This window comes from Haematobia irritans, chromosome 3 (assembly GCF_050003625.1).
Source record: "Haematobia irritans isolate KBUSLIRL chromosome 3, ASM5000362v1, whole genome shotgun sequence".
NCBI classification, from domain to species: Eukaryota; Metazoa; Arthropoda; class Insecta; order Diptera; family Muscidae; genus Haematobia; species Haematobia irritans.
The window spans coordinates 36,130,013-36,143,008 of NC_134399.1; the positions used below are offsets into that span (position 1 = coordinate 36,130,013).

General features: G+C 34.1%; 1 protein-coding gene across 1 annotated transcript; it reads left to right on the top strand.

The window, feature by feature from the left end:
* Positions 1-1,241: 1,241 nt before the first annotated feature.
* On the top strand, positions 1,242-9,911 carry LOC142230841 (uncharacterized). The gene is made up of 5 exons (XM_075301464.1): positions 1,242-1,420; positions 1,490-1,641; positions 8,597-8,761; positions 9,257-9,399; positions 9,474-9,911. The coding sequence occupies exons 1-5, from the start codon at positions 1,242-1,244 to the stop codon at positions 9,591-9,593; spliced, it is 759 nt and encodes a 252-aa protein (XP_075157579.1). The 3' UTR covers positions 9,594-9,911.
* The last annotated feature ends 3,085 nt before the right edge of the window (positions 9,912-12,996 follow it).

The window sequence follows — 12,996 nt, forward strand, 5'->3', positions numbered from 1 at the left end:
GTCATGATGGCAAATGTTCGATGGAAGAATTGCAAGGGTTGTAACGACACCAAGCAAATATGGTCCCATTTAAACTTGAACCACACACTAGATATGCTAGTGTTCTCAAGACGTCAGATATCACTCCTGATATCTGCTATAACGGGTCGCTGCCTGATAGGCGAATTTGCAAAAACTATTGGTGCGAAGTATAATGACTATTATATGAGCTGTCATGATGCGGAGGAAAAGGAATCAATTAAACGCCTCTTGTGTGAGTTTCCTGCATTTTGTGTAAGGCGTAAGCGAATTTTAGGGGCATGTAGCATTAGATTACTGGCGGAACTGGAAAACGTTAACTTAAGCAGTCTGTTAATGTTTTTGGAACAATCTGGTTGGTTCAACCAAAGAAAATAATAGAGAAGGTTCAGTGGTTAAAAATAGAAGTGCCCATATGTAATAGGTACTTTTAGTTAAATGTGGTATCACAATGGATTGAATAGTCTAAGTGAGCCTGAATCTTAATTGGGCTGCCACTTTAACCTAACCCATGGATCGAGGGGTTGAATGCCAAGTATTATTGGGAAAATGTTCTATACACCCAGAGAAGGAATATGATCACCTCAAAAATGTTTCAAGGGCACCATGATACCTTTTCACAGCGACGATGTAGCATTTTTCTCGCAAAAATATTCTTTTCTTGTCCAATGTAACATGCCTTTAGATACATAAATTCCGAAAAAAGAACATGGTTTCGACATTTTTTCCGTAACATTTTGCTCTTGGATCATATTCCTTCTCTGCGTGTAGACAATATTAAAGTCGTGGACAGAAAAATGATTTTCTTCAGATTCAGGAAATTTCAAAGATGATTATTTTATATTAAAAGACATATGTATTATATAAAATTAGTTTTTTACCATTTAAGTTGCATAATCTGTCACTTTTTTTACTGAAAATAATGTTAACAATTACTTAGTATTTTATCTTAAATTATTTCTTATAATTGTATTGTGATATCTTCTCTATAGCTTAACCCCATCTTATACATTTGCCCTATATTCTGCTCTACTTTTGGACAAGTATTTCTACTACAATATAACATTGGAAATACCATCGCGAGATTACAAGAACTGTTCACAGAATCAAATATTCAATATATTTTATATGGATACCTTCTTTCCGCTAAACGAACGGGTATGTTTAAAAATTTTTGGTTTAAAAATTTGGAATTAAACTAACATTTGGACATTTGTTAGTGTATGCCATGGACCTGGTTCGTAGCCTTGAAAATCCATTTTTATATAATGTCATGTTTGCTAATGCTACTTCTGCAATTACAATTTTACTATGCCATTGTAATGGGCGCTTCAATAGTTTTATTCTCTGCAGTAGCTGCAATTATTTGGATTTGGGGTATAACTCATCGATATGGATATAGGTAAATTAAACCCAATTCTATGTTATATATTTATTATGACATGTCATTTTATTGGTCTTATTATCTCAGCACTACGTTATTATACGAATTGACCCACTTCAATTTGGTCTCGGATAATATTTGCCTCTTTATCGTTCCGTATATTTTGGGTGTTTATCTGGGTCATCTGATTCATAGGGCGAATCATAATATACGCATGCATATAGTTGCCTTCGCAACAGGTAAGTCAAATTCTTCAAGAGCTTTAAAACAAATTGATTGAAACTGTTAATGACTACTTAAATTTCCAAATTCAAGCTCGACTTCAAGTAGAAATGATGCTACGTTTCTAGGCAAAAATCTTCTTTAATATAAAGTGTTGAAAGACATGGCCTACTTTTGAATTAACTTAAAGACAATTTCATTAACTTGGAAGAATTTTTAGAATTGTTAAAGTCAAGTTAACCTTAGTCAAAGAAACAAATTTTTTTCCATGTAAAGGTACGAATTTTTAGGTCTACTCACTTAATTTTAAGGACTTAATTACTTCATTGAAAAGTTTATTGACTTTTGGAAAACAAGAAATATTTGGCCTCAAGATAATGTTTTTTTTCAGTGTATGTTAGCTAGGTTAAATATAGTAGCAGCACGATATTTCAGCCTCACTTAGACTATTCTATCCATTGTTATTCCACAGGTGGTATACTAGTAGGTACACAGTCTTACACAAGTTTACATACCCCTGAGTTTTTAACCTTCTAACTAAACATGTTTCTTGTTGTTGTTTATAAACCACACTAAAAAATGTTTGTTAAAAATTAACAAATACTTTGTTTTTCAAATTATTTTACAAAAATTAAAGCATGTATATGCATAGTTTATAATATTTTATTATTTAAATAAAATACAAATCCTTTAATCGTATGTAAACTTGTGTGAGACTGTGTATGTGTATTTAGATTAGTTTGTCCAAACAAATCCATTATATATGTTTGCGTGTGTATGCAAACAACAAAAAATTATTATTCAATCACGACTTTAATTAATCCAATTAATTTTTTAATTGAATTATCTTCAATCGCGAATGTAATAGTATCAATCGCAGTTTTAATTGGGCATGAAAAAATATTTGATTAAAAAATTGATTTGTTTTGAAATTTTCAATTAAAAATTTAATTGATGTTGATTGCAAAAGACAATTAAGTTTTTAATTGATTCAATCGAAATTTTAATTTATGTCGTTTGGAAAACTCAATAATTTTTTAGTTGATTATTTTTCATGTTAGCCTGATACCGAAACAGGCGACTAACGTCCAAATGCATGATATTTTAATTTCACAATTAATTATTTCTCCAGCTTTATGGACAAATTACATCGAGGAATTTGATCTATGGAACCATTGAAAAGAAAACGCCAGATACAAATCTATACACGCCTAGACTGTACATGTTTCAGTTCGGGCGAATGAACTTTTCCACAGCCTTTAGTATAGATCTGGCTGGGAGAGATAACTCAATTTTGTTCACTTTATGCTAACTTCTTATGGAGAAAGAGGAGTTGATTATTTAGTTAAACTTCAATCCAAGTTCCAATTAACTTTTTAATTAAATCAGTTAAACAATTTTTCAATTCATTGTTTAATAAAAACAGCGGAAACGTTTACTCATTTTTATACCCACCATCATAGAATAAAAAACTTGTCATTCCGTTTGTAACACATCGAAATATCGATTTCCGACTATGTGAAGTATATATATTCTTGATCAGGAAGAAATTCTAAGACCATATAACAATGTCCGTCTGTCTGTCTGTTGTAATCACGTCTGCAGGCAGGTCAAGTTCGAAGATGGGCTATATCGGCCCAGGTTTTGATATAGTCCCCATATAAACCGACCTCCCGATTTGGGATCTTGGGCTTATAGAAATCGTAATTCTTATCCAATTCGCCTGAAATTAGAAATCTGGAGGTATTTTAGGACCATAATAGGGAGCCACCGTGGTGCAATGTTTAGCATACCCGCCTTGCATACACAAGGTCGTGGGTTCGATTCCTACTTCGACCTAACACCAAAAAGTTTTTCAACGGTGGATTATCCCACCTCAGTAATGCTGGTGACATTTCTGGGGGTTTCAAAGCTTCTCTAAGTGGTTTCACTGCAATGTGGAACGCCGTTCGGACTCGGCTATAAAAAGGAGGTCCCTTGTCATTGAGCTTAACATGGAATCGGGCAGCACTCAGTGATAAGAGAGAAGTTCACCACTGTGGTATCACAATGGACTGAATAGTCTAAGTGAGCCTGATACATCGGGCTGTCACATAACCTAACCTAACCTAGATTAGTTTGTCCAAACAAATCCAATTAATTTTTTAATCGCGAAAATGATAGTATCAATCACTCTTTTAATTGAACATGAAAAAATATTTGATTAACAAATTAATTGATTTGTTTTGAAAAAAATTTAATTGATGTTGATTGCAAAAGACAATTAAGTTTTTAAATTCAATCCAAATTCCAATTAACTTTTTAATTAATTCAGTTAAACAATTTTTCAATTCATTGTTTAATAAAAACCGCGGAAACGTTTACTCATTTTTATACCCACCATCATAGAATGGTGATGGGGGTATAATAAGCTTGTCATTCCGTTTGTAACACATCGAAATATCGATTTCCGACTATATAAAGTATATATATATATATTCTTGATCAGGGAGAAATTCTAAGACGATATAAGCATGTCCGTCAGTCCGTCTGTCTGTCTGTAGTAATCACGCTATAGCCTTCAAAAATGGCGCTATCGTCCTGAAATTTGGCACAGATTCGTTTTGTGTTTGCAGGCAGGTCAAGTTCGAAGATGGGCTATATCGGTCCAAGTTTTGATATAGTCCCCATATAAACCGACTTCCCAATTTGGGGTCTTGGGCTTATAAAAACCGTAGTTTTTATCCAATTTGCCTGAACTTGAAAATCTAGAAGTACCTGAGGACCATAAAAAGATGTGCCGAAAATGGGGCCCATCGGTCCATGTTTTGGTATAGCCTCCATATACACCGATCTCCCAATTTTGCTTCTTGGGCTTCTAGAAACTGTATTTACTACCCGATTTGTCTGAAATTGAAAATCTAGAGGTATTTTAGGACCATAAAGTGGTGTGTCGAAAATGGTCCGTATCGGTCCATGTTTTGGTATAGCCGCCATATAGATCGATCTCCCGATATTTATTCTTAGGCTTCTGTAAACTGTATTTATTACCCGATTTGTCTGAAATTGGAAATCTAGAGGTATTTTGGGACCACAAATAGGTGTGCCGAAATTGAGGTGTATAGCCCCTATATAGACTGATCTCCCGATTTTACTTCTACGAATTCTAGTAGTTTTCACCCAATTCGTCTGAAAGTGGAATTCTAGAGGTATTTGAGAAACATTAAGAGGTGGGGAGTATTGGTCCATGTTTTGGTATAGCCCCCATATAGACCTAACTCCCGAATTTATTTCTAGGACTTCTAAAATCCGGCTGACCACAAATAGGTCAGCCGAATACGGTGTGTGTCGACCCATGTTTTAGTATAGCCTCCACATAGACCGATTTCCAGATTTAACTCCTTGGACTTCTAGAAACCGTAGTTTTTATCCGATTTGCACCAAAATGTAAATATACTGGAATTTTAGATCCTCTAAAATCTGTATCGCATTTATTTTTAACGGTCCGTTTGGTAAGGCATCGATATAGACCGATTTAACTTCTTGAGGGTACACCCAAAGAAAAAATATTTTCCTCCGGAATGAAATTTTAGAGAAACGAAATTCCCCTTTCGTATAAAGTATTTTCGTTTAGAGCAAACTAATCCGAATTTTTGATAAGCGATTCAACGATTGTCTCTAAAATTTGTGTCAAAAGAAAACTTTGCTTGTCTAAAATTTCGTTCCGCAGAAAAGAAAACACTTCTTTCAGGGTATAACAGGCGCACTGGTCATGAAAATTGCCTGAAATTGGAAGTAAAATTTCCAGATTTTACTCATCGTATTCATTTAAATAATGTCGGAAAAAATCTACAGATTTAAGACTTCAAATCAAGGCGTTATTTCATCATATACACGATATGTTTATGATTTCTCTAAAACTCAAACAAAATTGGTTCTCATAAATCCAGAATCTGATCTATGTTAGTCTTCATAGGTAGAATCTGGTTGAACTGATTTGCTTGGGAGAAGATTTGTCATCAAACCCCCTTAAATTCTATATATTATCAAGAAACCCGCTACGACGAAGAGTTTTCAAAGTAAACTGTTATATTTGATTAATGGTGGTGGGTATTAAAAATTCGGCCCGGCCGAACTTACTGCTGTATATACTTGTCTTAACTAACCTTGTTCTTAGTTTGATTAAAATATTGCATCAATTATTTTTTTTTTCATTAAAGATTGAACTATTTTCAATCACTTTCTGTTTTATTAAAATACATTAATTTGTTGTATTACAAAAAAGTATAAACGGCCGTAAGTTCGGCCAGGCCGAATCTTATGTACCCTCCACCATGGATTGCGTAAAAACTTCTACGAATGACTGTCATCCACAATCGAATTACTTGCACGCAAAAAAATAATTCTTTCCTCCCAAACGAAATTTTAGACAAACAAAGTTCGTTTCTCATTTGCTTTTCGCTGTAAGGAAGTGTATTTGGAAGAAAAGTATATACTTTTTGTGATAAACGTTTATTCTTTTCCAGGATGTAAAAACAATTTCATAAAGACTAACTCAAAAAATTTTTTTTTTCTGGCTAATTGCATTGTCCCTCACATCTTTCTCACTTCCACGAATATTTTTAGTTCTTAGCACCTTTTTCTGTAATACAAACAATGTAGAAGAAATTATACGATTTTATAAATTTTTAAAATTTTTTTACCTTTCGCCTGGACGGAGAATCGAACCGCGGACCATGCACTTTGTAAGCCAACACACTAACCACTGAGCTATGTACCTGTTATGGTCATCTATAGATAAATATCCATATAAGTTATATTTATATAGCATAGCTTGCGGCGCCCACGAACCGAATAAACAAAGTTTATTTAACAGAAACAAACATTTAGTTTGGCACCGTGGAGCAGTGGTTGCTACGTCTGACTCTCATGCCAAGGGTCGTGGGTTCGATCCCTGCTTCGACCACAGTTTTTTTTTTTTTTTTTTTTTTTTACAAACATTCTACATATGTTCGGAAGATTCCGAAAAAAATGTTCAACATTACATTGTACTATATTAAATTTTGAACTGTAAAATGTGTTTTATTAAAGACCAAAAGTCTGAAAAGAACAGTGTTTGATATAAACGAAATGGGCTCTGTTGTTGTTTCAAAAATAACTTTTTTTATTGAAAAAATAAAAACTTTGTAACAAACGAATTTTTTTGGTGATAAAAGTTTAAAATTTTCGGAGCAATTCAAAAAACTCTAACAAAAGAAAAACGTTTTCGGTACAGGTTTTCCAAACGTTTTTTTTCTTTGCGTGTGGGTTGTGTTACATATCTTAAATCGTTTTCTAAATTGTGAGTTAGTCCATACGTGGTATATATTAGACAAAAAAAGGTATGTGTAGGTAGGTCTACAAATAATTACGAATCGATATGGACTTTTGCACGATACGTAGGGAGCCAGAATTGAAATATGGGGGTCGCTTATATAGGGGCTATATACAATTATTGATATGGACTAATTTTTGTGTGATTGGGGATCGATTTATCTTAGGGCTATATATAACTATAAATAGGCATGGTTGTTAACGGCCATATACTAGCACAATGTACCAAATTTCAACTGACTCGGATGAAATTTGCCCCTCCAAGAGGCTCCAAAACCAAATCTCGGGATCGGTTTATATGGGGGCTATATATGATTATGGACTGATATGGACCACTTTTGGCATGGTTGTTAAATATCATATACTACCACCAAGTACAAAATTTCAACCAGATCGGATGAATTTTGTTTCTCCAAAAGGCACCGGAGGTCAAATCTGGGGATCGGTTTATATGGGTGCTATATATAATTATGGATTGATATGAACCAATTCCTGCATGGTTGTTGGATACCATATACTAACATCACGTACCAAATTTCAACCGAATCGGATGAATTTTGCTCTTCCAAGGGGCTCCGGAGGTCAAATCTGGGGATCGGTTTATATGGGAGCTATATATAATTATGGACCGATGTGGACCACTTTTTGCATGGCCATTAGAGACCATATACTTACACCATGTACCAAATTTCAGACGGATCGGATGAAATTTGCTTCTCTTAGAGGCTCCGAAAGCCAAATCGGGGGATCGGTTTATATGGGGGCTATATATAATTATGGAGCGATGCGGACCAATTTTGTCGTGGTTGTTAGAGACCATATACTAACACCATGTACCAAATTTCAGCTGGATCGGATGAAATTTGCTTCTCTTAGAGGGTCTGCAAGCCAAATTTGGGGGTTCGTTTATAGGGGGGCTATACGTAAAAGTGGACCGATATGGCCCATTTGCAATACCATCCGACCTACATCAATAACAACTACTTGTGCCAAGTTTCAAGTTATAGCTTGTTTCGTTCGGAAGTTAGCGCGATTTCAACAGACGGACGGACGGACATGCTCAGATCGACTCAGAATTTCACCACGACCCAGAATATATATACTTTATGGCGACTGAGAGCAATATTTCAATGTGTTACAAACGGAATGACAAAGTTGACAAAAAATGCCATCTTTTTTAAATGACTTATTCTTCAGATTTTGATTAAAAACTTAATCGTATCAATTAATTTTTTGATTAAAAATTAATGTTTCTACTTTGATTAAAAAGTTAATTGTATAGCAGGTATACCGGTATGAAATTAGCGTTTTTTTTTCATCCACATACACATCCACAGTTTTGAATCTTTCCCGTAGCTGTTAAAAGGTCATAAATTGTTTGTTGTGCAACATGACAAAAAATCAATGCTTTCCGCAAATCACCACTTTCTGGTACAAAATTTGAAATTTTTAACAATGTTCAATCTTGGCCTAATTGGCTTAATGTTTCGAGTTTGATTAAAAAGTTAATTGTTCCAATTAAGTTTTTAATTGAAAAAGTTTTCAGCTTCAATTACCTTTATAATAGGAAATATATTTGTGATATTTTTTTCTGTGTAACGTTGTTTTTTGTATTCTTAGGTTGGATTTTGGTTATTTCTCTACTAGTATTCTATTTTTATGGTACGCAATTTGTAATCTTGCAATTGGGCAAATGGCTGAAGGCTTCTCTGACTGTTATCACCCATTTAGTTTGGAATTTTATAATATTTTGGATTATTGTAACTGCTTTGTCTAATAATGGAGGTAAGTATCCAGTCAAATAATAATTGGAAGGTCCCTAGTATATAGAATAAATAAATTATTTTTTTTTTTTAATTTCATATTTTGAAGGAAAAATATTTGAATTAAAATTATTGATATGTTCAAGACCGACACAATTGAAGTAAACTTTACTCATTTTAATTTTTTTAAAACAAGTTTATGCGAATTTTGAATTTAGAAAAATTGTGTACTTTATTTATATTAAATTTCTCATTTCTCATATAAGCCTTAAAAGTAAACAAGAAATTTAAAAGAAAAAATTCTTAAATTGGAATAATTTTAACTAAAATAAAGACAAATCTGTTATAGAAAATTTTCGTAGATTTTCTTCTCCGAGAGTACTTGGTATTTTTGACAATATTTATTATTTTTCAGTTTTATTTGTTTTTATTTAAATTTTCATTTTGATTTATTTTTATGATTATTATTAAGATATTATTTTTTGCCTGCTTTCTCTTGTGTTTTTGTGTAAAACAGATTTCATTAATAAATTTCTAAGCTTCAAATATGCCAGCGCATTGGAAAAACTCACACCGATTAATGTGCTCATTGCTCCGATCATAATACGCCTAATACTATTTACCGGTGATGTACCAATCTATTGGTCAACTGGTCAAATTGTAAGTTATCCAACAATATTTGTAACGGTTTCCATGGCATATAAACTGTCTATGATCGTTTTCCGTCTTTTCAGATTGCAATGTTTATGGGCTGTTTGTTGGCTAGCCATATTTGCTCATTGGTACTTTACGTTTTGCTGGATGGACCACTTATGGCTGCTCTTGAAAGTTTACTTACCATTCACCGGGCGTAAAATGTGTTAGCGTTTTGTTTTGTTGTGTTTTCATGAGGTGAGGAAATGGCTACTGTTTCGGCGATTGTGAAAAATTTCATTATCATCAAATGCATCAGAGCCACCGGTAATTGTCCCAAAAGCCCCAATTCCCAGATGTTGGTATTCCCCGCCAAATGTTGGTCAATTTTAGTTACACTCTTGTAATTTAATACTTTTATTGCCAGCAGCCACAACAGATTTTCGTTAAATAATATTGAAAAGAGTATTTATTACAAAGTAATGCAATATCTACCCGTATAATAATGAGAAATTTCAGTTGCACAGTGGTTTCGTTCGATGTTAATAGGGAATTATGAAAATTATTTAAAGACAATAAAATGATACTGTTTTTATACTTGCATAGAAAATTGTGTTAATTTTTCCATCGTTGTCTCATACGTACATAAAGTGAGTCGAAAAAGTGCATATGGAATAATTATAATTATTTTCTCAGTTCCTTAATAATAAAAACAAGTAAGTAAAGTCTAAAGTCAGGCGGGGCCGACTATATTATACCCTTCACCATTATGTAGGCCAAAATTTGTGTTACCATCTTAACTCCTTCAAATTTGTTGGGAGTTATTATCAAGGTTTATATTCCCATATACAAATATTTTTTATCTGAAACGATTTGGAGAAATTTTTTGTACTTCTACAAAATCGCTGGAATTAAAAATTAAATCGGCTAACAGCCTGGGAAGAAACACAATGTTAGTAAAAAACAAGTAAGTAAAGTCTAAAGTCGGGCGGGGCCGACTATATTATACCCTTCACCCCTATGTAGGCCAAAAATTGTGTTATCATCTCAACTACTTCACATTTGCTGGAAGCTATATAAAGGAGACAAGTTTTTTACTTCTACACGTCCTGGGACAATTTAGCAGGAGCAACCCATAAACAGGTCCTCAGGAACCAGTCTCGGACAAACTCTTAGAAATCTCTTTCAATTTGGGCGCCTAATCGAACCCGAAATGAAAAAAAACTTTTGAAATATGTCGAACAAAAGGTTATTCTGATAATTTTATTTCACTAAATGTGAAAATTGCAACTAACTGGAGCAAAGGTACCAGTTCTGTGATAGGTCCGTCAGTGGCAATTTGCACCAATTTTCCGTAGGGTACTTTTAGTTGCTTTATTGTCGAGTTATTTTGATGTCTATTTTTTTATTCAATTTTATGAAATAAAACATTAGTTGAACCTATAAGTTCAGGCTATAAAGTTTTAGCTAGGGGGCCTATAGCCCCCCCCCCCTAGGAAAATTGTCTAGCTACGCTAATGGGTGTTAGGAGGTTTTAAGATACCTTGCTATCGACAAGCGTTACCGCAACTCAAGTAATTCGATTGTGGATGGCAGTGTTTAGAAGAAGTTTCTACGCAATCCATGGTGGAGGGTAGAGGTGTGCACGTGAGTAATAGTTTACTCACTCTCACTCACGCCCACGACTGAAAAATCATACTCACGCACGATATTTTTGGTAGGACTCACACACACTCACGAAAAGAAAATTTGTACTCACGCACACTCACGCACGAAAACGTCGTGACTCACGAAAAATACCGTGACTCACGAAAAATATTGTGACTCACGAATTATTTTATGATTAATTTACCTTACCGAAGTGTCTGAAAACATGAGCATTATTAACCCTTTCGACCCCGAATTTTTATAGGTATCGTTAAATTTTTTTTTTACTTTTAATCATGTTGAAGTCCTTTAAGAAGCGTCTAGCCAAAATTTCGGGTCGCCACGCCCATTCGTTTAGGCGGTAGAGAATGTTGCCTGTGGGCAACTTTGGGCAATTGTGACTACAAACTATTTTGTTTTGTAATGATAGACGTATTACGTTTTATTGGATTTTTGTTAAGTTTTTTGTTATTTTACAGTAAATATATACTTAGATGCGCGCGTGAGTGGAATTTCAATCACGCTCAAACACATTCACGAAGAAATATTTGTACTCACGCATGCCATGTGGGTAGGAATTCACGGTCACGAAATGAAAAGTCATACTCGCACACGCTCACACATGAACAATGTTTATGTCTCACGCATTCGCACGATTCACGACAATTTTCGTAATTCACGACAAATCTCGTAAGTCACGAATATTTTCGGAACACGACAATTTTCGTGGCTCAATAAAATTCTGGTAATTAACGAAATTTCTCGTGACTCAATATGTAAAGGTGATTAAAATCGGTGAGCTTGAATTTAATCGTGAACGTGAATTTGTTCGTGATTGTGACTTTTTGTGTCTGTTTTACCGTGTGTGCAAATTTTATCGTGAATATGAATTTTATTGTTAACGTGAATTTTATCTTGAGCGTGAGTTGGATCGTGAGCGTGGGTTGGATCGTGAAAGTAAATTTTTATCGGGAGCGTGATTTCGGAGAAAGTTTACTCACTCACAATCACGAACACAATTTGATTTTTACTCACGATCACGCGCCACACATTTTTCTTTAATCCCGTTCACGCACATTCACGAGGTTTCGTTGAAATTTCATTCACGAGATTTCGTTTAAATTTCATTCACGGCTTCGCGTGAATCACGAAAATGTTTTTTTTTTTTTTGTTTTTAGCCAATGTCAATTTAACTGGCGGTGTAAAAAACCAAAGTATTATAAAGCGTCTATATTCGTGCTAATCCACTAGTATGTTGCCAAGAAGTGGCTTCCTCCCTTTTTACGATTCCTTCCAAATTCCCCACTGCACTGTAGATATGTTTTCCACATCATCGCCACATTTCTCGTCACTGGGACATCCCAATTGAAGTTCAAAATTTTTTCAAAATCATTGTTTTTCAAACCTTTTTCTCCAGGTCTTATGTTCAAAAATATGTAATTTTACTACCACAATTGCCCAAAGTTGCCCACAGGCAACTTTTCAATTTTAAAAATTTCCCATCTGTTGTTTTTTGCAATTCTAAGATTTGACTTCCAGAAATATTTTATTTGACATGTACTACAATAGATTTAATAAAAACTTTCAACATTTTAGTTGTTATTTTTGAAAAAAGTCACATGTATAAAAACCTCTTTTTAAATTCGCAAATATTTTTTTCTTGAGGTACGTGCGTATTAATGAAAATTTTTTTGCTAATTGACAACCAAATTAGCTGATTTTTCATTCAACTTGAAGAAAACACTTGTAGCTTTCGATACCGTTATAGTTTTATGAACAAAAACAAAAACAACGCTGACAGTGAGTCTCAAAACACAAAAAGTTGCCCACAGGCAACTTTAGGGTCGAAAGGGTTAAAATCGAGAGTCTTATTAAACTCTTAACATCTCAGGTGTCTCTAAATTTGTAATTGAATTTAACTCTTTTCGTGAGTGTAATTCATTACTCACGCACACTCACGCTGTTGTCATGAGCGTG

What these genes read in the sequence shown, in the direction of transcription:
- LOC142230841 (XM_075301464.1), top strand. Translation starts at nt 1,242, where the DNA reads ATGCCATGGACCTGGTTCGTAGCCTTGAAAATCCATTTTTATATAATG. An exon ending in ACTCATCGATATGGATATAG is followed by an intron (nt 1,421 to 1,489) that starts GTAAATTAAACC and finishes TTATTATCTCAG; the next exon opens with CACTACGTTATTATACGAAT. An exon ending in ATTGGTCAACTGGTCAAATT is followed by an intron (nt 9,400 to 9,473) that starts GTAAGTTATCCA and finishes CCGTCTTTTCAG; the next exon opens with ATTGCAATGTTTATGGGCTG.